Consider the following 25647-nt stretch of genomic DNA (forward strand, 5'->3'; position numbering starts at 1 on the left):
CAGTGAAAACAAGAACATTTTTCAGGACTGTGGTGCAGCATGAAACAGTACAAAAACTACACTGAACTATAGACCTACTCAGGACTGCATAAAACTCAGGACGGCATTACAATAAGTACAAAACAAGACAATAGGCACAGTAGAGGGCAGTAAGTTGGTGTCAGTCCAGGCTCGGGGTATTGAAGAGCCTGATAGCTTGGGGGAAGAGTACAAGCTTTGTACTCTGAAAATTTCACTTTTGAGGGCCTCCCATTTACACATTTGCCAGAAAACAGCCTGTCCAAATTCACACTTGCTAGATCCCTTCTGATACCATCAAGATTATTAGTTTCTCCAATCTAGAATCTCAAACCAAGGACCAGACCTATCTTTTTCCATAATTACCTTGAAACTAATGGTATTATGATTACTAATGCTAAGCTTACACAAACTTCTGTCACCTGCCATGTCTCACTCCTTCATAGATAAGTATTGCACTCTCTATTGCTGGGACTTCTATGCACTGATTAAAGAAACTTTCCTGAACGCACATGACAAACTCTGTCCCATCCAGTCCTTTTCCCAGTAAACAAGTGGAAAGTTAAAATCATCTACCATAACAACCTTATGTTTTTTGCAACAGTCTGCAATCTCTAAATCCTACAGACTGTTGGGTGGTCTATAATACAGCACCATTAACATGTTCACACCTTTCTTATTCTTCAGTTCCAATTATAAAATCTCACTAGGTGAGTTCTCCAGTCTGTCCAGACATAGCACTGCTGTGACATTTTCCCTGACTAGTAAAGCCTTGCTTCCACCTTTAACCTCTCCCACTCTATCAATTCTAAAACAACACAACTCCAGAATATTGAGCTACCAGAGCTGCCCCCTCCTTCAACCAAGTCTCACTAATGGCTACAATATCATAATTCCAGATGTTGATCCATGCCCTCAGCTCACTTGCCTTTCCTACAATACATCTTGATTTGAAATATACGCTGCTCAGAATATTAGTCCCACCATGCTCAAACTTTTGCTTCCTGACTTTGGTTGCGAAAACAGATCTTAAGACACTCTACTATCTGTTCTGGCACTCTGGTTCCTATCCCCCACACTCTGCCAATGCTCTATGCATGCTAGTATCTTTCTTGTAATGCCATGGGCTCTTATCTTGGGGTAAGCAGCCTCTTATGTGGTATCTTAAAACAGAGAAAACTTACAGCACAATACAGGCCCTTTGGCACACAAAGCTGTGCCAAACATGTCCTTACACCTTAGAACTACCTAGGCTTAACCCATTACCCTCTATTTTTCTAAGCTCCATGTAGCCATCCAGGAGTCTCTTAAAATACACTATTGTTTCCACCTCCACCACCGCCGCCGGCTGCCCATTCCACGCACTCACCATTCTCTGCGTAAAAAAAACTTACCCAACATCTCCTCCGTACCTATTTCCAAGCACCTTAAAACTATGCCCTCTCATGCTATTTCAGCCCAGGGAAAAAGCCTCTGACAATCAATGCCTCTCATTATCTTGTACACCTCTTGTCAAAGGCCTTCTAAAAATCCAAGTACACAACATCCATGAACTCTCCATTGTCCTTTGCTCCTCTGCCTTAATCTTTCTAGTATCCCCTTCCATTCAGCTTTGGCCAATTCCTCTCTCATGCCTCTGCAACTCTCTTTACTCCACTGCAATACTAAAACATTTGACTTTAGCTTCTCCCTTTCAAATTTCAAGAGTGAATTCTATCATATTATGATCACGATCTCATAAGGATTCTTTTATCTTAAAACTCACTTATCAAATCTAGTTCATTACACAAAAGGCAAACAAGAGTAGCTGATCCCTTCATTGGCTCAAACACGAGCTGCTTTAAAAAGCCATTCCATAGCCATTCTACAAATTCCTTCTTGGAGGTCAAGTGGTTGGGAGTCAGAAGATTGCTGGAGGCCAAGACTGATTCAGCCATGATCTCACCAAGTGGTAGAGTAACTCTGAAGGGGTGATTGGCCTTACTAAGTATTTCTTATGTCTTGATTCCATTCCCACTGGGCAAAATATGTGGATGTGAAAAAACTGCATAGGTTTTGGAAAGCTGCTTTGCAAAGAAGAATAAAAAGATTGTAAACTTACTATCATAGGACAGTATGTGACCACTCTTACTTTCATAGATGACATGACCTTTAGACATTGCCTCTTCCCGGGACTGTTCAGGGCTCCCCGACTCCTCAGTGGCCAATTTACCGATTGCTCCTTTCAGCAGCGTATCTGCAGCTATGCCTTGTTGTGACAGACCTGGTGTGCCCTGCAAACAGAATGTATTCCCATTGGACTATTTATTTGTTCTGAGTTTCAATCGCCAAGTCTGTTTCATACTGTTCGGGTTCAACTGTCATTTCAGCCAGTTAACAAGCAGGAAGCTATTTTGCAATACTATTGCACACCTGTCAGATGCACAAAAACACTGAAGGACCAGCAACTCTTGATGTCACAGGTGCTGTAGCAAGAGAAGAGCAGGATTCCCACTGCTGCAACTGCGACCTACAAAGCAACAAATAAATCTTCCCCGTTGACAGAAACCTGAATGAAAGCTCTGGCAGAGGCTGTGTTTTGGCTGCTGTAGTCATAGAATGCCAGCTGGAGAAGTCTGCCTGTCTTCTTACTGAAGCAAAGCCTCAGGATACTGAATTCGACTTCACATTTGTTCAGATAGATTTCAATTTGATCTGTGGGTTAGAGCATTTTGTTGGTTTCCAGGAATTCAATGTCATTAGGTTTCTGCAGGCAGCCTTCCTGCGGTCAAGTCTGATCTCACAATCATTGCAGGAGGTCAATAGGAAGGAGACAATGGTACATACCTGAGTGATGGAGCCCCGGTAAGAGGGTGGTTCTGCAGAAACCTTGTTTATTGGGCTGCCTCTTGTTAAACCGGTGTCCTGAATGGTTGCGATTGGACCACCTGTTGGAAAACAAGAGTAAAATCATGCTTTTTTCAACAATTGCTGAAATTTGTGAATAAGTCTTTCCAGATAATTTTACACATCACCTACTATGCTTGCAGCAATGTCAGATTTTGAATTATTTATCACCTTACCTCTCACCATATTGGCTTCATAAGCTGCCCTGGACAGCAGGCCCTCAGGCTGGGGATTGTGGCTCCTGGGAGAGAGTTCCTCTTGTTTAATGTATTGTAATGGACCTGGAAAATCAAGAACAAAACCAGTTACAAACTTACTGCTTTCATATTTCCTTTGTCTTTTAAATTCAGCCCTGTCACCTAATCACAAGCACGCCTTTTAAAAATGCTGCCAGAAGCCCCCACACCCTCTTCACATGCTGATAACCAACACAGAGAATGTAATAGACTAGGGCTCAGCCCTGCTGCCCTCACTGCCACTTGCAGTTTTCCCTGATAGTCTCTGACACTACTAAAAATGTCTGCAATCCTCAGCTCATCTTGAGGAACTTGAACAGTTTTGTATGGAGGAATGGTCTAAAATTCCTCCTCGCTTTTGTGCAAGTCTGATCAGCAGCTACAGGAAACATTTGGTGGAGGCTATTGTTGCTAAAGGAGGTCATACCAGTTATTAAATACAAGGGTTCACATACTTTTTACAGCCTAGACTGTGAACGATTAAACAATGTGTTCAATAAAGACATGAAATCTACAATTAGTTTAGGCAGATTGCATTCATTTATTATTGTGACTTAGATGAAAATCAGACCACATTTTAGGAGTAATTAATACATAAAACCAGGTAATTGCAAAGGGTTCATGAAACCTTTTTTTGCAACTGTACATGAAATGGGTCACCAGAAGGGGAGAGTGGTGAGCATCTGGAACAGACTGCCGAAGAGACAGCCGGCAGCAGAGTAACCAACATTTAGGAAGTGTCAAGAGAAATGTGTGAATTACTTTAATTAAAAGGCTTTGGGTGAAGTGCTGGGAGATGGGATTATCACAGGTGGGTACACACTGGTCAATGATAGACTAAATGCTTGTTTTTATGCCGTATGACTATGACGTTATGATACTTTCTCATTAGTTCTCCTCAAATTTCTCTCACCCCAGGGTTTGAACCCAGGTCTTTGGCACTATGATGCAGTGGCACTTCTGGCTGCACCACTGAGCTGTCCAAAATGAATAATACCAGAACAGATGCAATTTAGTGGATTACAATGTTGTGGCAATTACAGAGACTTGTCTGTCACAAGTGCCAGGTTGCCTGCTTGATGTTCCATGGTTTAGATGCTTCAAAATGGATAGGGAAGAACATAAGAGGGGTGGTGGGTGGGGGCGGAGATCGACATTGCTATTCAAGCTGAGTATCACAGCAGCAGGAAGGGAAAACATTGTGGAGAAATCGTCCATTAAGTCAGTGTGGGTGGAAGTCGGAAGCAGGAAGGGAGCAGAGCAATCACTCTGTTGGGAGTATTCCATAGGCTCCACAATAGGCACTGGGACACTGAAAAGCAGATAAGTAGGTAGATTTTGAGTGACTTCAGCATCGATAATATTGATTGGCAAAAGGCCAGATGAGGCAGAGCGTGTTAAGTGTGTCCAGGAAGAATTATCGATTCAATTACAATATGTGGACAGACAGACTAGGAGAGGCCAGACTGGATATGGTACTCTGCATTGAACTTGGTCAGGTGATGGACCTCTTGATAGACGATATTTTACAGATCGTGACCACAACTCTGATCTTTAGCATCAGACAACAGCAGATGAAATGGGAAAGTAATGGGGGCAAGGATAATTACAATAAACATTTGGCAAGAACTTGGGATTGCAAGTGGGAACATCTTCAAAAAATCTTCCTTGTGCTAGGCTCTGGGACATCTCCGGTCGAGTCCTCAGAATTCTTAAGTGGGAGGGCTAACAGCCAGAGGCTGTGGTCCATGGGTAGGACAAGTGACAAGGGTCCGCATAGGGAGCTCACAGAGTTAGGTGCTAAACTGAAGGGAAGGATATCCAGGGTTGTGATTTCAGGATTGCTACCAGTGCCACATGCTAGTGAGGCCAGAACTAGGACGATTATACAGTTTAATACATGGCTAAGGAGTTAAGTGTAGGAGAGAGGGCACAAGATTTTGGATCATTGGGCTCTCTTCCAGGGAAGGTGGGACTTGTACAGAAGGGACGGTTTGCACTTGAACTGGAGGGGAACTAATATCCTAGCAGGAAGGTTCGTTAAAACTGCACGATAGGGTTTAAATTGAGTTGTAGGCAGAGGGAACCAGAGTGCCAGAACAGTTAGTAGAGAAATTGTACAGGCATATGTTGGCAAGACCGCAGACAAAGACATGAATCAAAAGGCTGAGCAAGATGCAACTGGTGTCAACATATTTTAATGGAAAAAATATCGTAGGAAAGACAGATGAGCTCAGGACACAGATTAACACCTGGATTTATGACATTATAGCCATTAGTGAGACTTGGTTGCAGGAGGGGTGGGACTGGCAGCTCAATATTCCAGAGTTCTGTTGTTTTACACACAAGAGTTACAGTGTCCATTACTTTAGACATAACAGAGATGGATTGATTAAAGGAGGAGGGGTGGCACTACTAGTCAGGGAAAATGTTACAGCAGTGCTCTGAGTGAGGTGTTATGGGTGGAACTGAGAAATTAGTAAGATATAACCATGTTAATGGGGCTACATTACAAACACCCAACAGTCCGAGGGATTTACAGGAACAAATCTGAAGAGATCGCGGGCTGATACAAGAAACACAAGGTTGTTAAGGTAGGTGATTTTAACTTTCCATATATCAACTGGGAATCCCATACTGTAAAAGGACTAGGTGAGATAGAGTTTGTCAAATGTGCTCAGGAAGGCTTCCTTAATCAGATGTCCTGAGAGAGTGTGCAATGCTGGATCTGCTATTAGGGAATGAGACAGGGCAGGTGACAGTCATTTGTGTAGGAGAACACTTTGAAACTATTGGTATTGTGGTCACTGGATGTAAAGCAAAAAGATAGGTCTGGTCCACAGTTTAATATTCTAAATTGAAGAAAGGCCCATTTTGATGGTATCAAAAATAATCTGGCAAGTGTGGATTGAAACAGGCTGTTTTTTTGGCAAAGATGTACTCAGAAAGTGGGAAGTCTTCAAAAAGAAATTTGAAGAGTACAAAGCTGGCACTCTGGTTCCCTCCACCTGTAACTCATTTTAAACCCTACTGTGCAGTTTTAACAAACCTTCCTGCTAGGATCTTAGTTCCTCTCCAGTTCAAGTACAAACTGTTCCTTCTATACAGGTCCCACCTTCCCTGGAAGAAAGCCCAATGATCCAAAATCTTGTGCCCCCACCCCACCGCCAACTCCAAACTGTATAATCGTCCTAGTTCTGGCCTCACTAGCATGTGACACAGGTAGCAATCCTGAGATCACAACGCGGGAGGTCCTGCCCTTCAGATCACAATGTTGGAAAGTGTATGGTCATGCACTTCGGTGGAAGAAATAAAATATTATTTAGATGGAGAGAGAATTCAAAATGCAGAGATGCAAAGAGACTTGGGAGTCCTTGTGCAAGATACCCTAAAGGTTAACCTGTAGGTTGAGTCAGCTGTGAAGAAGGCAAATGCAATGTTGGCATTCATTTCAAGAGGTACAGAATATAAGAGCCAGGATGTGATGCTGAGGCTCTATAAGGCACTTGTGCGACCACACTTGGAGTATTGTGTGCAGTTTTGGGCTCCATATACTGACATTGATGAGGGTTCACAGAAGATTCACGAGAATGATTCCAAGAATGAGAGGGTTATCATATGAGGAATGTCTGGTAGCTCTTGGGCAGTATTCCCTGGAGTTCAGGAGAATGAGGGGGGGGGATCTCATAGAAACATACCAAATGTTAAAAGGCCTGAACAGATTAGATATGGCAAAATTATTTCCCATGGTAGGGGATTCTAGGTCAAAAGGGCATGACTTCAGGATTGAAGGACATCTTTTTAGAACTGAGATGCGGAGAAATTACTTTAGTCAGAGTGGCAAATCTGTGAAATTTGTTGCCATGAGCAGCCGTGGAGGCCAAGTCATTGGGTGTATTTAAGGCAGAGATAGATAGGTTCTTGTTTAGTCAGGGCATCAAAGGGTATGGGGTAAAAGCAGGGGAGTGGGGATGGCTGGATAACATGGATCAGCCCATGATTGAATGGTGGAGCAGACTCGATGGGCCAAATGGCCTACTTCTGTTCCTATATCTTATGGCTTGTATGTGCCTGTCCGAATAGAAAGGTAAAGATAGTAAGTATAGGGAAACTTGGTTTTCAAGAGAAATTGAGGCCCTAGTTAAGAGAAAAGGTGAAGGAGAATCCTAAGGGATTCTACAGATATGTTCAGATCAAAAGGATTGCAAGGGACAAAATTGATCCTCTGGAAGACCTGAATGGTAATCCATGAGCGGAGCCAAAACAGATAGTGGAGATCTTAAATGAATTCTTTGCATCTCTATTTACTTAGGAGGTGGATACAGAGTCTATAGAAGTGAGGCAAAGCAGCATCAACTTCATGGGCCCTGTACTGATTAGAGTAAGTGGTGTTTGCTACCCTGAGGCATATCAGGGTAGATAAATCCCTAAGGACTGACAAGGTGTCCTCTCAGGAGGCAAGTATAGAATTTGCCAGGGCCCTAGCAGCGGCATTTAAAACATTACTAGTAACAGGAGAGGTACTACAGGAATGTAGGATAGCCAATGTTGTTTCGCTGCTTAAAAAAGGCTCTAAACACTAACCAGAAAATTATAGGCCAGTTGAGGGAAAGTTATTTAAAGGTAATCTAGGGGGACCAGATCTATAAATATTTGGATAGACATGGACTGATTTATGATGGTCAGCACAGCTCAAACATGGTAGGTCTCGTCTAACCAATCTTACAGAATTTTTCAAGGATGTTACTAGGGAAGTGGATCAAGGCAAGGCAGTAGTTATTGTCTACATGGACTTTTGAAAGTCTTCTGATAAGGTACCCCTGGTCAAGGTTCAAGATGAGGAAGTAAATTGGATTAAATGTTGGCTTTGTGGGAGAAGACAGAGTGGTAGTAGAGGATTGCTGTACGATTGGTGTTGGGTCCTTTGTTGTTTGTTATCTATATCAACGATTTGTATGATAATGTGATTAACTATATGAACAAATTTGTGGATGACTCCAAGATTGGGGATGTAGTGGACAGTAAGGAAGGCTATCATTCCTTCAGAGGGATCTGCATCAGTTGGGAAAATGGACTAAAAACAGCAGTTAAAATTTAATGCAGACAAATGTGAGCTTGTGCACTTTGCTGGGAACAACCAGGGTAGGTCTTACACCATGAACAGTAAGGCACTGAGGTGTGTGATAGAACAAAGGGATCTGGATAAACAGGTCTATAATTCATTGAAAGTGGTGTCATGGGTTGATAGGGTCATACAAACACAGAAACATTAAGAAAACGTACAGCACAATATAGGCCCTTCAGCCCACAAAGTTGTGCTGAACATGTCGTTACCTTAGAAATTACTAGGTTTACCTATAGCCCTCTACTTTACTAAGCTCCATGCATCTCTTGAAGAGCCTCTTAAAAGACCTTATCGTATCCGCCTCCACCACCGTTGCTGGCAGCTCATTCCACACACTCACCACTCTGAGTAAAAAAACTTACCCCTGACATCTCCTCTGTACCTACTCCCCAGCACCTTAAACCTGTGTCCTCTTGTGACAACCATTTCAGCCCTGGGAAAAAGCTTATCACATTATCAATACCTCTCATCATCTTGTACACCTCTATCAGGTCACCTCTCATCCTCCTTCAGTCCAAGGAGGAAAAGGCCCAATTCACTCAACCTATTCTCATAAGGCATGCTCCCCAATCCAGGCAACATCCTTGTAAATATCCTCTGTGCCCTTTCTATGGCTTCCACATCCTTCCTGTAGTGAGGCAACCAGAACTCAGCACTGTAGTCAAAGTGGGGTCTGACCAGGGTCCTATATAGCTGCAACATTACCTCTCGGCTCCTAAATTCAATTCCATGATTGATGAAGGCCAATACACTGTATGCCTTCTTAAGCACAATGTCAACCTGCACAGCAGCTTTGTGTGTCCTATGGACACGGACCCCAAAGATCCCGCTGATCTTCTACACTGCTAAGAGTCTTACCATTAATACTATATTCTGCCATCATATTTGACCTACCACAATGAACAACTGGGTTGAACTCCAACTGCCACTTCTCAGCCCACTTTTGCATCCTATCAATGTCCCACTGTAACCTCCGACAGCTCTCCACACTATCCACACCTCCAACCTTTGTGTCATCAGCAAACTTACTAACCCATCCCTCCACTTCCTCATCCAGCTTATTCTTAAAAATCATTAAGAGTAAGGGTCCCAGAACAGATCCTGAGGCACTCCACTGGTGACCGACCTCCATGCAGAATATGACCTGTCAAAAAACCATTCTTTGCCTTCTGTGGGCAAGCCAGTTCTGGATCCACAAAGCAATGTCCCCTTGGATCCCATGCCTCCTTACTTTCTCAATAAGCCTTGCATGGGGTACCTTATCAAATGCCTTGCTGAAATCCATATACACTACATCTACTGCTCTTCCTTTATCAATGTGTTTAGTCACATCCTCAAAAAAAAAGGGCACGACCTGCCCTTTACAAAGCCATGCTGACTACTCCTAATCATATTATACCTCTCCAAATGTTCATAAATCCTGCCTCTCAGGATCTTCTCCATCAACTTACCAACACTGATGTAAGACTCACTGGTCTATAATTTCCTGGGCTATCTCTACTCACTTTCTTGAATAAAGGAACAACATCCGCAACCCTCCAATCCTCCAGAACCTCTCCCGTCCCCACTGATGATGCAAAGATCATCACCAGAGGCTCAGCAATCTCCTCCCTCACCTCCCACAGTAACCTGGGCTGCGGTGCAGACTCGAGGGGCCGAATGGTCTACTTCTGCACCTATTGTCTATTTCATCCGGTCCCGGCCACTTATCCAACTTGATGCTTTCCAAAAGCTCCAGCACATCCTCTTTCTTAATATCTACATTCTCAAGCTTTTCAGTCTGTTGTAAGTCATCACTACAATCACTAAGATCCCTTTCCATAGTGAATACTGAAGTATTCTTTAGGTACCTCTGCTATTTCCTCTGGTTCCATACACACTTTCCCCACTATCACACTTGATAGGTCCTATTCTTTCACACCTTATCCTCTTGCTCTTCACATACTTGTAGAATGCCTTGGGGGTTTTCCTTAATTCTGCCCTTGAAGGCCTTCTCATGGCCCCTTCTGGCTCTCCTAATTTCCTTCTTAAATTCCTTCCTAGTAGCTTTATAATCTTCTAGAGCTCTAACATTACCTAGCTCTTTGAACCTTTTGTAAGCTTTTCTTTTCTTCTTGACTAGATTTATTATAGCCTTTGTGCACCACGGTTCCTGTACCCTACCATAACTTTCCTGTCTCATTGGAATGTAAAGAACATAAAGAAAGCTTTTAGTTTATTGACCTTCATAAATCAATGTACTGAGTGCAGGAGATGGGATGCTATGTTGAAGTTGTACAAGATGTTGGTGAGGCTTAATTTGGAATATTGTGTGCAGTTTTGGTGACCTACCTACTAGAAAGATATAAATAAGGTTGAAAAAGTACACAGAGAACTTACAAGGATGTTACCGAATCTGGAGGACTCAAGTTATATAAGAAAAGATTGAATAGGTTAGGACTTTACTTCTTGGAATGTAGAAGATTGTGAGGTGATTTGATCGAGGTATACAAGATTATGAGGGGTGTAGATAGGGTAAAAGTAAGCAGACTTTTTCCTTTTTTTTGGGATTTTTTTTATTGAAGTTCATCAACAAACAAACATTTCCATAAGATGTATTTCAGACATTGTACATATATATCATGTAATCATATATAATCACAAATCTCCACAAAGTATTTATCTGAGGTACACACTTATAGAAAAGAGTGGAGAGAAAAAAACAAGCAAAAGGGAAGAACTATGTACAGGTAGGGGGTGATCTTTTGTTTTTACAACAGATTCATTGATTTGTGAGAATAAAGTTAGGCCTATGAGGCATTATTTAGTTAAACCATTTTTCCCAGTATGAATCAAATTGTTCTAAATTGGATAAGATTCTCTTGCGTTTGATTGGATTTAATAGCCCATTGACATTAAAAGAAATGAATTTTACCTTGTCACACGAGTAAATCTGCAGATGCTGGAAATAAATAAAAACACAAAATGCTGGCAGAACTCAGCAGGCCAGACAGCATCAAAAGAAATGAATTTTACCTTGTCCTTAGCCATCTGTATTTATCTGTCAATGTACCATTGAAATTAGAATAAAACTTGATCTACTCCCTGAACAAATAAGAACCAAGAAACGCAGATAATAACAAAAATGGCAACGAATGTATGAATCCAAGGCTGAGGTCACTAGTAGATGACCCTGCGTTGAGCTAGAGGAAATGTCTAGCTGTGGGGGATAACCCCTTCCTACTTGTGAGTTGAGGGCCCCCAATGCAGTATTCATAAAAGTCAGTGAACAAATCCATTACACAGAAAAGATTTGCCTGTGTACTCCTATGCATACACACACACACTCCTTTTTCCCCACCAAAATGTAAGTGAGCAAATAAAGAATAACAACTAAGTAATATAAAATCCACATTATAATAAGTATTTCTCGAGATAGGTATATCACCGTGTACTTTTGCTTTCATTCAGCTTCTCAACATTTTTAAAGTTAGCTAAACCTTATGGCTCTTCTGAAGGGGGTGAGGACTGTCTTTGGGAAACTCCCGGTCTCTTCCTGATACATTTCTCTCGGCCTCCTCTCGTCTCCTGCCTTCTCGATTCTTGCATTATTTCCCAAGTGGAGCGGGACAGTTCCTCAGTCAGGCTTTCCCTCATTTTGGTGACACTGATGGGCAAACCTCTGGCCTTCATGTCTGTAGTCACCTCTTCCACCATCTGGTACAACCGCGTCCTGAAGTTTAGCAGGGTACGGAGTTTGAAATCTAATCTTATTTTGCTTTAGTACTCGCTTTACTTCAGAGTATTCTTTGAGTTTCTGCAGGACCGCGATGGGGGGGTAATCTTGGTCGAAATATATTAATTTTTTGTCGAAAAACACTCTCTCTTACCCCAGGCCCTTGGTGCAGTACTGAAGGAATTTAATTATTATAGAGCGTGGCTTTCTGTCCTGGGTAGGTTTCGGAACCAGCGCACGGTACATCCTCTCGATCTCCAGCTTCGTAACCGAGAGAATATCCAGCGCACCCCGCAGTAGCTTTAGGGTTTATGACAAACCCCGTCATAGACGAGCCCTCCGCTTCTCCGGGAATGTTGTAGATTCTGATATTTTTCTGCCATGATCTTCCCTCCAGGTCAAGCAGTTTAACTTCTTGGTGATGTAATATTTTATTGTCTTACTCAGTATCCGTTCCACGTTTTGAATGAGATCTTCCACCTTCTCAATTCGAGTCTCTGCCACTGCTATTTTTTGATTAACGCTGGCGAGCTCTGCCTTAATATCCCGGAGCTGCTGCTTTATTTCTTTCTGGACCTCCATTATTTCTTTCAGGATTTCGAAGATATTCGCTGCTTTGTCTGAACGAGGCCAAGCAGCTGCCTCGCTAGCACGCTGTCGGGTCGCCAAGCCGCTCGCTGCACTCCTCTCGGACGCAGGCTCCGCAGTGTCACTTTTTTTATTTCCGTTCCTTCCCCCCATTTTTGCCCCTCTTTTCAGTTCAAATATTTTTTGAAAAATATTATATTTGATGGAATAACGGGGCTTAATACTCATTTTTCCCAGAGGAGCGAGTGACTTAAGCTGCCATTCTCGACGATGACGTCACCGGAACCGATAAGCAGGCTTTTTCCACTGAGGATGGGTGGGACTACAATACAGGTCATGGGTTATTGGTGAAAGGTGAAAAGTTTAAGGGGAACGAGAGGAAATTTCTTCACTCAGAGGGTTGAGAGTATGTAATGAGCTGCCAGCATAAGTCGTGCACATGAGGTCGACTTCAACATTTAAGAGATGTTTTGCTAGGTACATGGATGGTAGGTGTATGGAGAGCTATGGTCCCGATGTTGGTCGAGGTCGACGGGAGTAGGCAGTTTAAATAGTTTCATATAGACTAGATGGGGTGGAGGGTCTGATTCTACGCTGTACTTCTCTATGACTTTATTAAGGGTTGTGCCTCACGAAGGTGGCATCCATCAATAAACATCCTCACTATCGAAAACAAATCCACGGCCACAGATTCAAAATTCAAGATTGTTTAATGCAATTTCCAGTACATAAGTGTAATGGAATAATTGTTACTTCAGATCCGATACAGCACAAGAAACACAAAATGATAAAGAAAACAAGAATTTAAAAAATATATAAATATAGAACATAGTTTATATACAGAGATTGATTTTATGTGCATAAAGTGATGCAAGGCTAGATGTTCAGCAGTGGCTTAGCACATAGCCCTGGAGGGCAACTGTCTTGAGGATGGTGGGGAAGGGGAGACATCATGAATCTTTGACTATCTGAAGTTTGTTGGTTAGGAAGTCCAACACGCAGTTGTACAGTGGTGTAATTAGGCAAAGGAGTAGCTTGTTCACCAAGGTCTATGGGACTATAATGGTAAATGCTGAACTGAAATCTAGCAACAGCACTCTGACAGGAGTGTCCAGGCTTTCTAGATGTCAATGCCAGGTGCTAATAAATACTGTGACATTTGTCATGGAGCAGTTCTGTCAGTAAGCACATTGGTGAATGTCCGGTGTGGAAGGAGTGGAGGTTTTGATGTGTACCATTATCAGATCCCTTAAAGTTGTCAAGACGTTAACTGGATAGTTAAGAAGTGTATAGTATGTTGGCCTTCATTAATAAGGCAATCGAGCTCAACTGCCGTGATATAATGTTGCAGCTCTCTAAAACTCAGGTTAGATTACACTTGGAGGTATGGTGTTCAGTTCTGGTCGTCCTCTTTAAAGTATGAGGAAGCTTTAGTGTGTGCACAGGAGATTTACCAGGAATCTGGCTAGATTAGAGAACACGTCTTATGACGATAGGGTGCACAAATTAGGGGTTTTCTTTCTGGAGCAAAGCAGGATGAGAGGCGACTTGATAGAAGTGTATAAGATAATGACAAGCCTTGACAGAGTGGGCAGGAAGCATTCTTTTTTCTCAGGGAAGCAGTTGCCAATATCAGGAGACATTTGTTTAAGGCTAGTGGAGGAAAGTTTAGGGGAAATGTCAGTAGTAGTATTTTTTATTAAACCCCCAGCATGTGGTGGCAGAGGCTGATATAATAAAAATATTTGTGTAGGCCTCTGTTAGTCTCAATAGACCATGGATTTGCACCTTGTGAAGTTTCCAGGGCGCAAGCTTGGGCAAGGTTTTTTTTTAATGGAAGACCAGCAGTTGCCCAAGCTACAAGTCTCCCCTCTCCACGACACCAATGTTGTCCAACAGAAGGGCATTAGGACCCATACAGCTTGGCACCAGTGTCATCGCAGAGCAATATGTGGTTAAGTGCCTTGATCAAGGACACACGTGCAGACTCAGCCAAGGCTCGAACTAGCGACCTTCAGATAACTAGACGAACGCCTTAACCACTTGGCCATGCGCCAATAAAAACATTTAAAAGACTCTTAGATAGGCATGTAGATACAAGAAAAATGGAACATTTATGGGCTATGTATAAGGGCAAGGTTTATATCGGTCGGCACAACACTGTGGGCCAAAGGGCCCATACCACACTGTACTGTTCTACATTCCAACTTGCAGAACCAAACAAGAGAAAATCTGCAAATGCTTGAAGTCTGAGCAACATACACAAAATGCTGAAGAAGGCTATAGAGATTCACTCATTGAGTAATTGCTAGACAGATATTAGTGACTTTTTAGATAATAACCAAACAGAAATGAGGTTAGAGCAGGAAAATGGTGCTGAGTTAAAAAATCAGCCTTGGTCTCACTGAATGGAGGAGAAAGTACAGGACTTATCCTGTTTCACCCACCTTTGTCTTAAGCACCATGTACCTCACTCTTCCTTATGGGAGCAAGTTCCATCTGTTTATTAATTGGTGGGTGAACAGCATTTACAAATGGTTACTATTTCACAGGAATCCTACATATCTTTTGATAAGCAACTCTTGACTTTGATCTTTGACATATGGCAATCAATGTTGCTTGAAATAGAAATGCAAGTGGTGCTCACCAGGTTTCACAGGCTCCTGTTGCCTTGGCAGCCCCAAGGAAATAGAACCCACTGCATTTTTCACAGCTTCTTGGCTATAAGATACTTGGCTGTGAGGGGGTAGATACACGCCAGGAGTTACCTGAAAAGGAAAAGGAAAAATTGTTTGCTTCATTTCTAAATTGTAATTAGTATTAAATTTTTGCATCAAATTATAGTTATAATGCATCGTTTCATGACGTGACATTAGATGGCAATTACATATTTCAAAATTACCTATTCAAATTCAATACACCTCAAATGTTAAGGAGAATAATTGGATGTGTGTTTCAAAATCTGAATAAAACTGTTGGTATAGTACTTAGGTTTATTTTAGTTGAAAGCAGCTCAATTAGGCAAGGGATAGTTCAGTTATGTAATACACTGGAAAGGTGAAACAGCAATAATAAAGCCCTCATATTCCCTTTCTAGGCTATAACTGCAAAAAGGATGATAATGGCATGCATGTGGTTCATCTCAGGTTGCTCATTTCCATACACTTCAAAATCTTGACTTTGGTTTCACCTTTAGAAGAGCACTTCCTAATGAGAACTTGACTGATACACACCCAATTATAGCATTGGCTATTAATGTGTATCCGGTGAGTCAGCTCCAGTAATCAGTACTGTAGCAGAATTGACCAGTCTTCCTGTACAAATATTACTCTTCAATTCAGCAGTAACACATTCCATAGAGAATTTCTGCAGGGCCAGTTTTGCCACATCCCAGATACCTTACTGTCACATGAATCAAACAATAGCATTTACAGAAATTAAAATAGTTGAAGTGTCCTTACCTGTAACCAACTGTGGCAGGTAGCTGCGTCCATGTACTGCTGTAACAAGTTTAAAGACATTCACACATGGCTACACTCATTACCCAATTACAGATGCCATTTAATTACAATATTTTCATTATGATACTAAATGCTTGACAGCTGAATACTTACAATGCTGAGTTGTTACAGTACACCATGTTGCAAAAGGCTCAAAACAAAAAGTGGAATTCAGGGCACCCCTAAGTAATGGTGGTTGCCTGGGTGCTCCCCTGTATCCATTCCAATCCCCATTTCTGCATTCAACTATCCCCTTTCCAGCACCACTACAGAGTTCCTCATTATCATTTTTCAGCACAACCAAAGTGACTCAAAAATGCAAACCACTGGAAAACCATAGCCAGTCAGGAAAGAAGAACAGTCACATTTCAGTTCTGTGACCCTTCCAACCAAGCAAAAGGTCTCTGCCATACTGGGAAAGTTGAATGTAGAATTTAGTCATAATGTGAAACTCTCAGCTCTTTCTGCAAACAGAATTCTATGCTCCCTGCTCCCAGTTGTCCTTCACTTTGAATTTCTCTTCCACCCTGTCTCTCTCTGACCTCTGCCTTATACGTGGTTTCAGTGTGGAAACAGTACCTCTTCTTGCCATTTGACATGATGCAGCAATCGGCTCTACACAATCAACTCAGCAATTTCATATAATCTCTTCCCCGTTCTGTTCTTTAATACCCATTGACCTCCTACTTTTTCCAGTTCTGATGAAAGGTTATCCATCTGAAATGCCAGTCTGCTCTCTCTCTGCTGCCTGACCCAAGTATCTCCAACACATTTTCATTTCAGATTTCCAACACCCATTGTGACTTTATTTAATTCAACTGACTGGACTAATTGTAGCTTCAGCTCAAAGTGGACAGTATTATCCCTTGCATTGTTCCTCCATCAGGAGATTCCTGATGTCACACTAGCTTGGTCAATGAGACTCAGGCTCTTAGTCTAGTATCGTTAAACAAATCAAACGATTCTTGTATGGAAGTAACAAGAGAGAAATTAATCTTGTGCTGACCCAACTGCCAGCAGAGGACAGCTTGCTACATTCTGAAGCATCTCAGTTACAACTCAAACAGAGAAAATCTGCAGATGCTGGAAATCCAAGCCACACACACAAAATGCTGGGAGAGCTCAGCAGGCCAGGCAGCATTTATGGGAAAAAGTACAGTCGATATTTCAGGCCGAAACCCTTCGGCAGAACTGAAAAAAGAAAGATGAGGAGTTGAGTTAAAAGGTGGGGGGTGAAAAGGAACGCAAGGAGGTAGATGAAACCGGGAGGGGGAAGGATGAAGTAAAGAGCTGGGAAGCGGATTGGTGAAAGAGATACAGGGCTGGAGAAAGGGGAATCTGACAGGAGAGGACAAAAGGCCATGGAAGAAAGTAAAGGGGGAAGAGCACCAGAGGGAGGTGATGGGCAGGTAAGGAGATAAAGTGAGAGAGGGAAGGAGGAATGGGAAATTCTAGGCATTACTGCAGGTTTAAGTAATTGGTGTTCATGCCATCAGGTTGGAGGGTATCCAGATGGAATACTCCAACCTGAGTGGGGCCTCAGCAGAAGAGGTCATGGACTGACATGTCTAAATGGGAAAGGGAAATAGAATTAAAATGTGTGGCCACCGGGAGATCATGCTTTTTCTGGTGAATGGAGTGTAGATGCTTGGTGAAGCAGTCTCCCAATCTACATCGGGCCCCACCAGGAGCACCAGATACAGTAGATAACCCCAAAAAATTCATGGGTGAAGTGTTGCCTCACCTGGAAGCACTGTTTGGGGCCCCTGAATGGTAGTAGGGAAGTAGGCAAGTGTAGTACTTGTTCTGCTTGCAAGACTAATTGCCAAGAGGGAGATCAGTGGGGAGGGATGAATGAACAAGGGGGATGCATAGGAAGTGATCCCCGCAGAAAGAAGAAAGTTGGGGGGGGGGAGGAAGAGGGGTGGTGGAACTCTGTTGGAGATGGTGAAAGTTACAGAGAATTATGTGCTGGATGCAGAGGCTGGTGGGGTAATCTACTGTATCTGGTGCTTCCAACGTGGCCTCCTGTGTATCAGTGAGACCCAGCATAGATTGGGAGACTATTTCACTGAGCCCTACACTCTGTCTGCCAGAAAAAGTAGGATCTCCCAGACTCCAGCCACTTTAATTCCACTACTCATTCCCACATGCCAGTCCATGGCCTCTTCTACTGTCAGGATGAGGCCACACTGAGGTGGGATGAACCAACACCTTATATTCCGCCTGGGAAGCCTCCAACCTGATGGCATGAACATCGATTTCTCTAACTTCCGATAATGCCTCTCCCCATTCATTATTCCCCATTTCCTTTTTCCTCTCTCATCTTATCTCCTTACCTGCCCATCACCTCCCTCGTACTTCCATTGCCTCTGTGCTCTCCTATCAGATTCCGCCGTCTCCAGCCCTGTATCTTTTTCATCAATCAACTTCCCACGTCTTTACTTCACCCCTCCCAGTTTCAACCATCGCCTTGTGTTTCTTACTTCCCTCCCCCCACCTTCTAACTCTGACTCCAACACTGGCCTCTAAGTCAACTATACTCTTTTCCATTCTGTGTGCATTGTTTGGATGCATTTCCAGCATCTGCAGATTTTTTTGTTTATGATAAGGGATTTGTTAGTTCAGGGAACGGACAGAAGGTTCTTGGTGAGAGCAAGATTTCTGGTTGCTTCCGGGGTACCAAGACTGGGACATCTCGGATCAAGTCTTCAACATTCTTAAGTAGGAGGGTGGACAGCCAGATAGTATTTTATGTAGATACTAAAGACATGGGTAGGTCAAGTGATGAAGTTGTATATAGGAAATTCAGTAATTTTTGTGCTAAGAGGCAGGATCTCCAGGGTTGTGATCTCAGGATTGCTAGTAAGGACAGAACTAGGGAAGATTGCACATTTTAACACGTAGCTATGGTGTTGGTGTAGGAGAGTGGGCATAAAAGCTTTGGATCATTGGGCTCTCATCACGGAAGGAGGAACCCATTGAGCATGGTGCAACTAGTGTCATGAGCTGTATGCATTTCACTGCAAGAAGTATCGAACGAATGGCGGATGAGCTCAAGGCATGGATCAACACCTGGAATTATGATGTTGTAGCCATTAGTGAAACTTGGTTGCAGGAGGGGCAGAACTGGCAGCTCAATATTTTGGAGTTCTGTTGTTTAAGACCTGGAAGAGCAGGAGGAGGGGTAGCTTTACTAGTCAGGGAAAATGTCACAACAGTGCTCTGTCAGGACATACTGGAGTACTCAACTAGTGAGGCATTATGGTATGCTGGCCTTTATAAATCAGAGCATTGAGTATAGGAGTTGGGACATAATGTTAAAATTGCACAAGGCATTGGTAAGGCCAAATTTGGAGTATTGTGTACAGTTCTGGTCACCGAATTATAGGAAAGATGTCAACAAAATAAAGAGAGTACAGAGAAGATTTACTAGAATGTTACCTGGGTTTCAGCACCTACGTTACAGGGAAAGGTTGAACACATTAGGTCTTTATTCTTTGGAGCATAGAAGGTTGAGGGGGGACTTGATAGAGGCATTTAAAATTATGAGGCAGATAGATAGAGTTGACGTGGATAGGCTTTTTCCATTGAGAGAAGGGGAGATTCAAACAAGAGGACAAGAGTTGAGAGTTAGGGGCAAAAGTTTAAGGGTAACACGAGGGGGAATTTCTTTACTCAGAGTGTTAGCTGTGTGGATCGAGCTTCCAGTAGAAGTGGTAGAGGCAGGTTCGGTATTGTCATTTAAAGTAAAATTGGATAGGTATATAGACAGGAAAGGAATGGAGGGTTATGGGCTGTGTGCGGGTCAGTGGGATTAGGTGAGAGTAAGCGTTTGGCACGAACTAGAAGGGCTGAAATGTCCTGTTTTCATGTTGTAATTGTTATATGGTTATATTATGGGTGGAACTGAGATATAAAAAAGGTATGACCATGTTAATGGGGCTATATTACAGACCACCAACCAGTCCTAGGGATTTAGAAGAACAAATTTGTAAGGAGATCACAGACTGGTACAAGAAACAAGGTTGTTATAGATGGCGATTTTAACTTTCCACATATTGACTGGGAATCTTTATCTTTAGAGTTTATCAAATGTTCTTAGGAGTGTTTCTTTCATCAGAACGTAGAAGTCCCAATGAGAGTGTGCGCAATACTGGATCTACTGTTAGGGAATGAGACAGCACAGATGACAAAGTTTGTATCAAGAAACACTTTGCATCTAGTGACCATAATACCATTAGTTTCAAAGTAAATGTGCAAAAAGATAGATCTGGTTTGTGGGTAGAGGTTCTAAATTGGAGAAAGGCCAATTTTGGAGGTATCAGAAATCATCTGGCACATGTATATTGGGACAGGCTGTTTCCCGGCAAAAGTGTACTTGGTAAGTGGGAGGCCTTCAAAAATGAAATATTTAGAGAGTACAAAGCTTGTATATGCCCATCAGAATAAAAAGTAAAACATCAAGTGTAAGGTACCATGGTTTTCAAGAGATATTGAGGCTCTGGTTAAGAGAAAAAAAGGAAGTACATACAAGGTATAGGCAAGGAGGAACAAGTGAGGTGCTTATCGAATACAAGAAATGCAAGAGAACAACTGAAATCAGTGAAGAAATCAGGAAGGCTAAAAGAAGGCATGAAGTTGCTCTAGCAGACAAGGTGAAGGGGAATCTTAAGGGATTCTACAGATATGTTAAAAGCAAAAGGGTCGGAAGGGATAAAACTGGTCCTCTGAACGACCAGAATGGTAATTCCATGTGTGGAGCCAAAAAAGATAAGGGAGATCTTAAATGAATTCTTTGCATCTTTATTTACTCAGGAGATGGATACAGAGTCTGTAGAGGTGAGGCAAAGCAGAATCAACTTCACGGACCCTGTAGAGACTACAAAGGTGATGTTTGCTATCCTGCAGCAAATCAGGGTGGATAAATCCCCAGGGCCTGACAAGGTGTTCCCTTGGACCCTTTGGCAGACAAGTCTAAAAATTGCCAGAGCACTAGCTGAGATATTTAAATCATCTTTAGCAACTTGCTGTTGTTCCACTGTTTAAAAAAGGCTCTAAACATAAACCAGGAAATTATACGCTGGTGAGTTTGACACCAGTTGTGGGAAAGTTATTGGAAGGTATTCTAGGGGACTGGATATAGAAGTATTTGAATAGATGTGGACTGATTAAGGATAGTCAGCATTACTTCTTGTGTGGTAGATCATGTCTAAACAATCTTATAGGGTTTTTTGAGTAAGTTACTTGGTAAGTGGGTGAAGGCAAGGTAGTTGATGTTGTTTAAATGAACATTAGTAAGGCATTTAACAAGGTCCTGCATGGGAAGCTGGTCAAGAAGTTTCAGTTGCTGGGCGTTCAGGATGAGGTAACAAATTGGATTAGACATTGCCTCTGTGGGAGAAGACAGGAGGCCCGTGACTAGTGGAGTGCCACAGGGATTGGTGCTAGGCCCTTCGCTGTTTGTCATCTACACCAATGATCTGGATGATAATGTGGTTAACTGGGTGAGCAAATTGCGGATGACACCAAGACTGTGGGCTGTGTTGGACAATGAGAATGACTATCATGGCTTGTAGTGGGATCTGAACCAGCTGGAAAAATGGGTCGAAAAAACGGCAGATGGAATTTAATGCAGACAAGTTCGAGCTTTTCAACTTCATTAGGATCAACGGAAAAATGGGTTGAAAAAATGGCAGATGGAATTTAATGCAGATAAGTTCGAGCTTTTTGACTTCATTAGGATCAACCAGGATAGGTCTTACACAGTGAACGGCAGGGCACTGAGGTACATGGTAGAACAAAGGGATCTGGGAATACAGGACCATAATTCACTGGAAGTGGCAACGCAAGTAGATAGGGTTGTAAAGAAAACTTTTGGCTTTCATAGAACGAAACTTTTGGCTTTCATGAGTACAGGAATTAGAATGTTATTTTAAAGTTGTATAAGACATCGGAGAGGCCTACTTTGGAGTATTTAGTGCAGTTTTGGTTACCTACCTATGGAAGGATGTAAAGGAGTTTGAAAGAATACAGAGAAAATGCACCAGGTTGTTGCCAGGTCTGGAAGACCTGAGTTATATAGAAAGATTGAATCGGCTAGGACTGTATTCTTTACAACACAGAAGATTGAGAGCAGATTTGATAAGAGGTTTACAAAACTATGAGGGGTATAGATAGGATAAATGCAAGCAGGCTTTTTCCACTGAGGTTGGGTGTGACTCCAACTACAGGTCATGGGTTAAGGGTGAAAGGTAAGAAGTTTAAGTGAACATGAGGGGAAAACTTCTTCACTCAGAGACTTGTGAGAGTGGAACAAGCTGCCAGTGCAAGTGGTGCATACAAGCTCTATTTCAATGCTTAAGAGAAGTTTGGATAGATACCTGGATGGTAGGGGTATGGAGAGATATGGTTAATGTGCATATCAATGGAAATAAGCAGTTTAAATGGTTCGGCACAGACTAGATAAGCCAAAAGATCTGTTTCTGTGCTGTACTTTTCTGTGTCTCTATGACTTGTATCCATGCTAGTATCTTTCCTGTAATACCATGGGCTCTTATCTTGTTAAGCAGAGTCATGTGCTCAAAAATCCAGACTCAAAGAAATTGTATTCATAAACGTGACGCCATAAAGACAGTCCACATTAAATGTTTATTCAAACTAAATTTGAATACAGCTGTCTTTATCAGAAATGTAACATAACTAAGAAATAATTTCCCTCCTTTGATTTTTTTCTGTGCAAAACTCACGTGCCACCTTACCTGCGAGATGGAGCCTCCCATTATGAACGATGGCTTCTCAGAGGGTAGTGGTGGTTTCGTTGAAGGGATGAGTGGAGGAGGGGAGGGAATATTGGATGGTCTTGTTGGTCTGGTAATCACTATTTTTCCTCCCTCAGATGTTTGCATCACTTGATGTGGAGCAGGCTGAAGAACTATAAATTGAAACCACAAGTTGGTCAAAGGTATGCACATCTGTATGCCACTATCTCCATTAACTGCAGATTTGGAATCTGATTTATTTTCTTTCAGTTGTTTCCTTCCTGACCTTTCAGTCCAACTGCTTTCATCAGTCATTTGCCTGCAATCTATAGAATCAAAATGACTAGGGTGTTTACGCTACATACAAAGCAAGCAAGTTTACTTGCACAACATTTTTTTCCAAACACATGGTAACTCGAAGTGTTTTATATAGAACAAGATATAAAAATCAAACATCAAATTTCAGACAATACATAAGAGAATAAAATCACACAAAAATAGATATGATAAATAGAAGTTACAGTGCAGGAGATTCTAAATAAAAGCTATAACAAAAAGAAAAGTTTTAAGCCTCAGTTTAAGATAACTTAAAGTTGGGGCAGAATTCAGATCCTCATGAAGGTTATTCCAGATATGTGGAGCAGAGTAACTAAAAGCTACTTCACCATGTTTAGTTTTGATCCTGGGGATGGTAAGCAGACTCACTCCAGATGACCTGAGAGCTCAGAAAGATTCATAATGTAGAAGATCGGAGATGTATTTTGGGCCTAGGCCATTCAGTGCTTTATAAACCAGTAGTCATATCTTAAAGTTAATCCTCTGATGGGCAGGGAGCCAGTGCAGCAATCTGACAACTGCAGTGGTATGTTCTACTTTCTTGGTCTTTCTTTCACTTTCTTGGTGAGGACTCAAGCAGCAGCATTCTAAATGAGCTGCAGCTGTTTGAAGGATTTTTTTTAAACAGAGACTTGTGAAAACGCCACTACAGTAGTCAAGCCTACTAAAAATAAATGCACAGTTGAGTATTTCTAGATCTTGCTGAGACCTAAGCCTTTTAACTCTTGCTATTTTTAAGATGGCAGTAGACTGACTTTGTAATTGTCTTAATGTGGCAGTTAAAATTTAATTCGGAGTCCATCACAACACCAAGGTTTCTGGCTTGGATTGTGGTTTGTAATGACAGGGATTCTAAGTGGGCACTGACTTTTAATTGTTTTTTTTGGCATCAAAAATAATTATTTCAGTTTTCTCTTTGCTGAACTGGAGGAAATTTTGGCTCATCCAATCAATGATTTGTTCAATACAGCTTTTTTTAGTGATTGTATGGGACAATAGTCACTAGATAAAACTGACACAAAGAGACGATTTATATGTTATACTAGTTGTCGCCAACCCGTCGATTGCAATCGACTGGTCGATCTTTGAGACTTTCCCAGTAGATCCCGAAAAAATGAAAAATAAATACACAAATATTGTTGAGAGTTTGTTTCCGGGTTGTGGGGTTTTAGTTCCGTTCTTTCTGCCCAGTGCGCATGTGTGTAGCTCCCCCGCCATGCACTACACAGTGTACTTCAGTGGTCCCCAACCACCGGGCCACGAGGAAACGATATGATTTGGCGATATGAAACGATATGAATCAGCTGCACCTTTCCTCATTCCCTGTCACGCCCACTGTTGAACTTGAACGCACACGAGCTCATCAGTCACCTAAACGCAGTGATACCCTCGTGCCAGGGATCACTGGCTGGCCTTGGGTAACCAGCTGCCTTGTGCGGCCGGCGGGAAGTGCCATTGTTACTGGCCCAGAGTGCAGACAGATGGGCGACACCTCTAAACCTGTTTAGCACACCGAATGTTCGTTGGGAACCCGGTGCTAAAATATTCACAGACGACCTAATTCGGGCTCAGGGTTTCATAAGTAGCAAAGCAGCTACCTTGGGTTGTGATCTACTGAAAGTCATCTCTCGAGCCAAACTATTGTCAGCCAATAGATCCTACAAGGGTGGGCAGATGCACACCCTGTCGCACTCCTCCCTTGCTCTCTCTGGACTGCAACCGCTGCGGCCCCAGCACTGGGACCGCTGGCCCTTACCTTGTCCTCTCACCCCACCCACGACCAGCCGCACCTGGCCAAGGCATCTGGTGGCGGACGGGTGGGCGGCTGTCTAATGAGACAAAGAAGCACTCAAAACTACTTTGGCATCTTGAGTCCAAGCACCCTGCACTTAAAGACAAATCCACTGAGTTTTTTCAGCAGAAAAAACATGAGCAAGCGGGACAGAAGCTAAGTGCCGAGAGCCATGTAAACTAAATTGCGGACTGGACATAAGGAACCTGTTTTGAGTATCGCTGTATTCTGGTCATGTTTAACACCCCCCCACCCCCGTCGACCGGTCCGCAAGAATATTGTCAATATTAAAACAGTCCACAGTGCAAAAAAGGGTGGTGACCCGTGGTGTACATACATTATTTCTACTTCCAGGTTGCGGGATTTTACTTCCAGTCTTTTCTGTCCGGTGCGCATCCGTGTGACTAACCGATTTAGTAGGTCGATCTTGCCTTTCACTAAGGCCGAGGTAGGGGATCTTGGGCTTAAAAAGGTTGGTGACCACTACTTTATACTTTTAAACTTGGTTTTGAGTACCATAGTCCATCTTAAAACAATCACTGTTGTAATTTGGGGAATGTCACAATCAACTTCTGCAAGGCAATCTCACCTAAATATCATAAACAACCACCAGATAATTTTCATAGGAATGGTGTATGTTTCAGAGTAACCCTATTACCTCACATACCCATCAACTCCTCTAATTCTTCC

General features: G+C 42.4%; 1 protein-coding gene across 17 annotated transcripts in view; it reads right to left on the reverse strand.

The window, feature by feature from the left end:
• The window catches only part of ncor1 (nuclear receptor corepressor 1), a 270800-nt gene that overhangs the window by 70053 nt on the left and 175100 nt on the right, over positions 1-25647 (reverse strand). For 13 of the 17 annotated variants that reach the window (XM_059973760.1, XM_059973765.1, XM_059973762.1 and 10 more), the window contains exons 24-29: positions 22830-23002; positions 16030-16068; positions 15216-15336; positions 3081-3185; positions 2845-2945; positions 2120-2291 (exon numbers count right to left, since the gene is read on the reverse strand). In XM_059973760.1, the coding sequence (XP_059829743.1) occupies positions 2120-2291; positions 2845-2945; positions 3081-3185; positions 15216-15336; positions 16030-16068; positions 22830-23002 (711 nt within the window). The remainder of the gene's footprint in view (positions 1-2119; positions 2292-2844; positions 2946-3080; positions 3186-15215; positions 15337-16029; positions 16069-22829; positions 23003-25647) is intronic. The other 4 variants (XM_059973772.1, XM_059973767.1, XM_059973768.1 and 1 more) reach the window with 2 other exon arrangements.

This window comes from Hypanus sabinus, chromosome 6, assembly GCF_030144855.1.
Source record: "Hypanus sabinus isolate sHypSab1 chromosome 6, sHypSab1.hap1, whole genome shotgun sequence".
Lineage (NCBI taxonomy): Eukaryota > Metazoa > Chordata > Chondrichthyes > Myliobatiformes > Dasyatidae > Hypanus > Hypanus sabinus.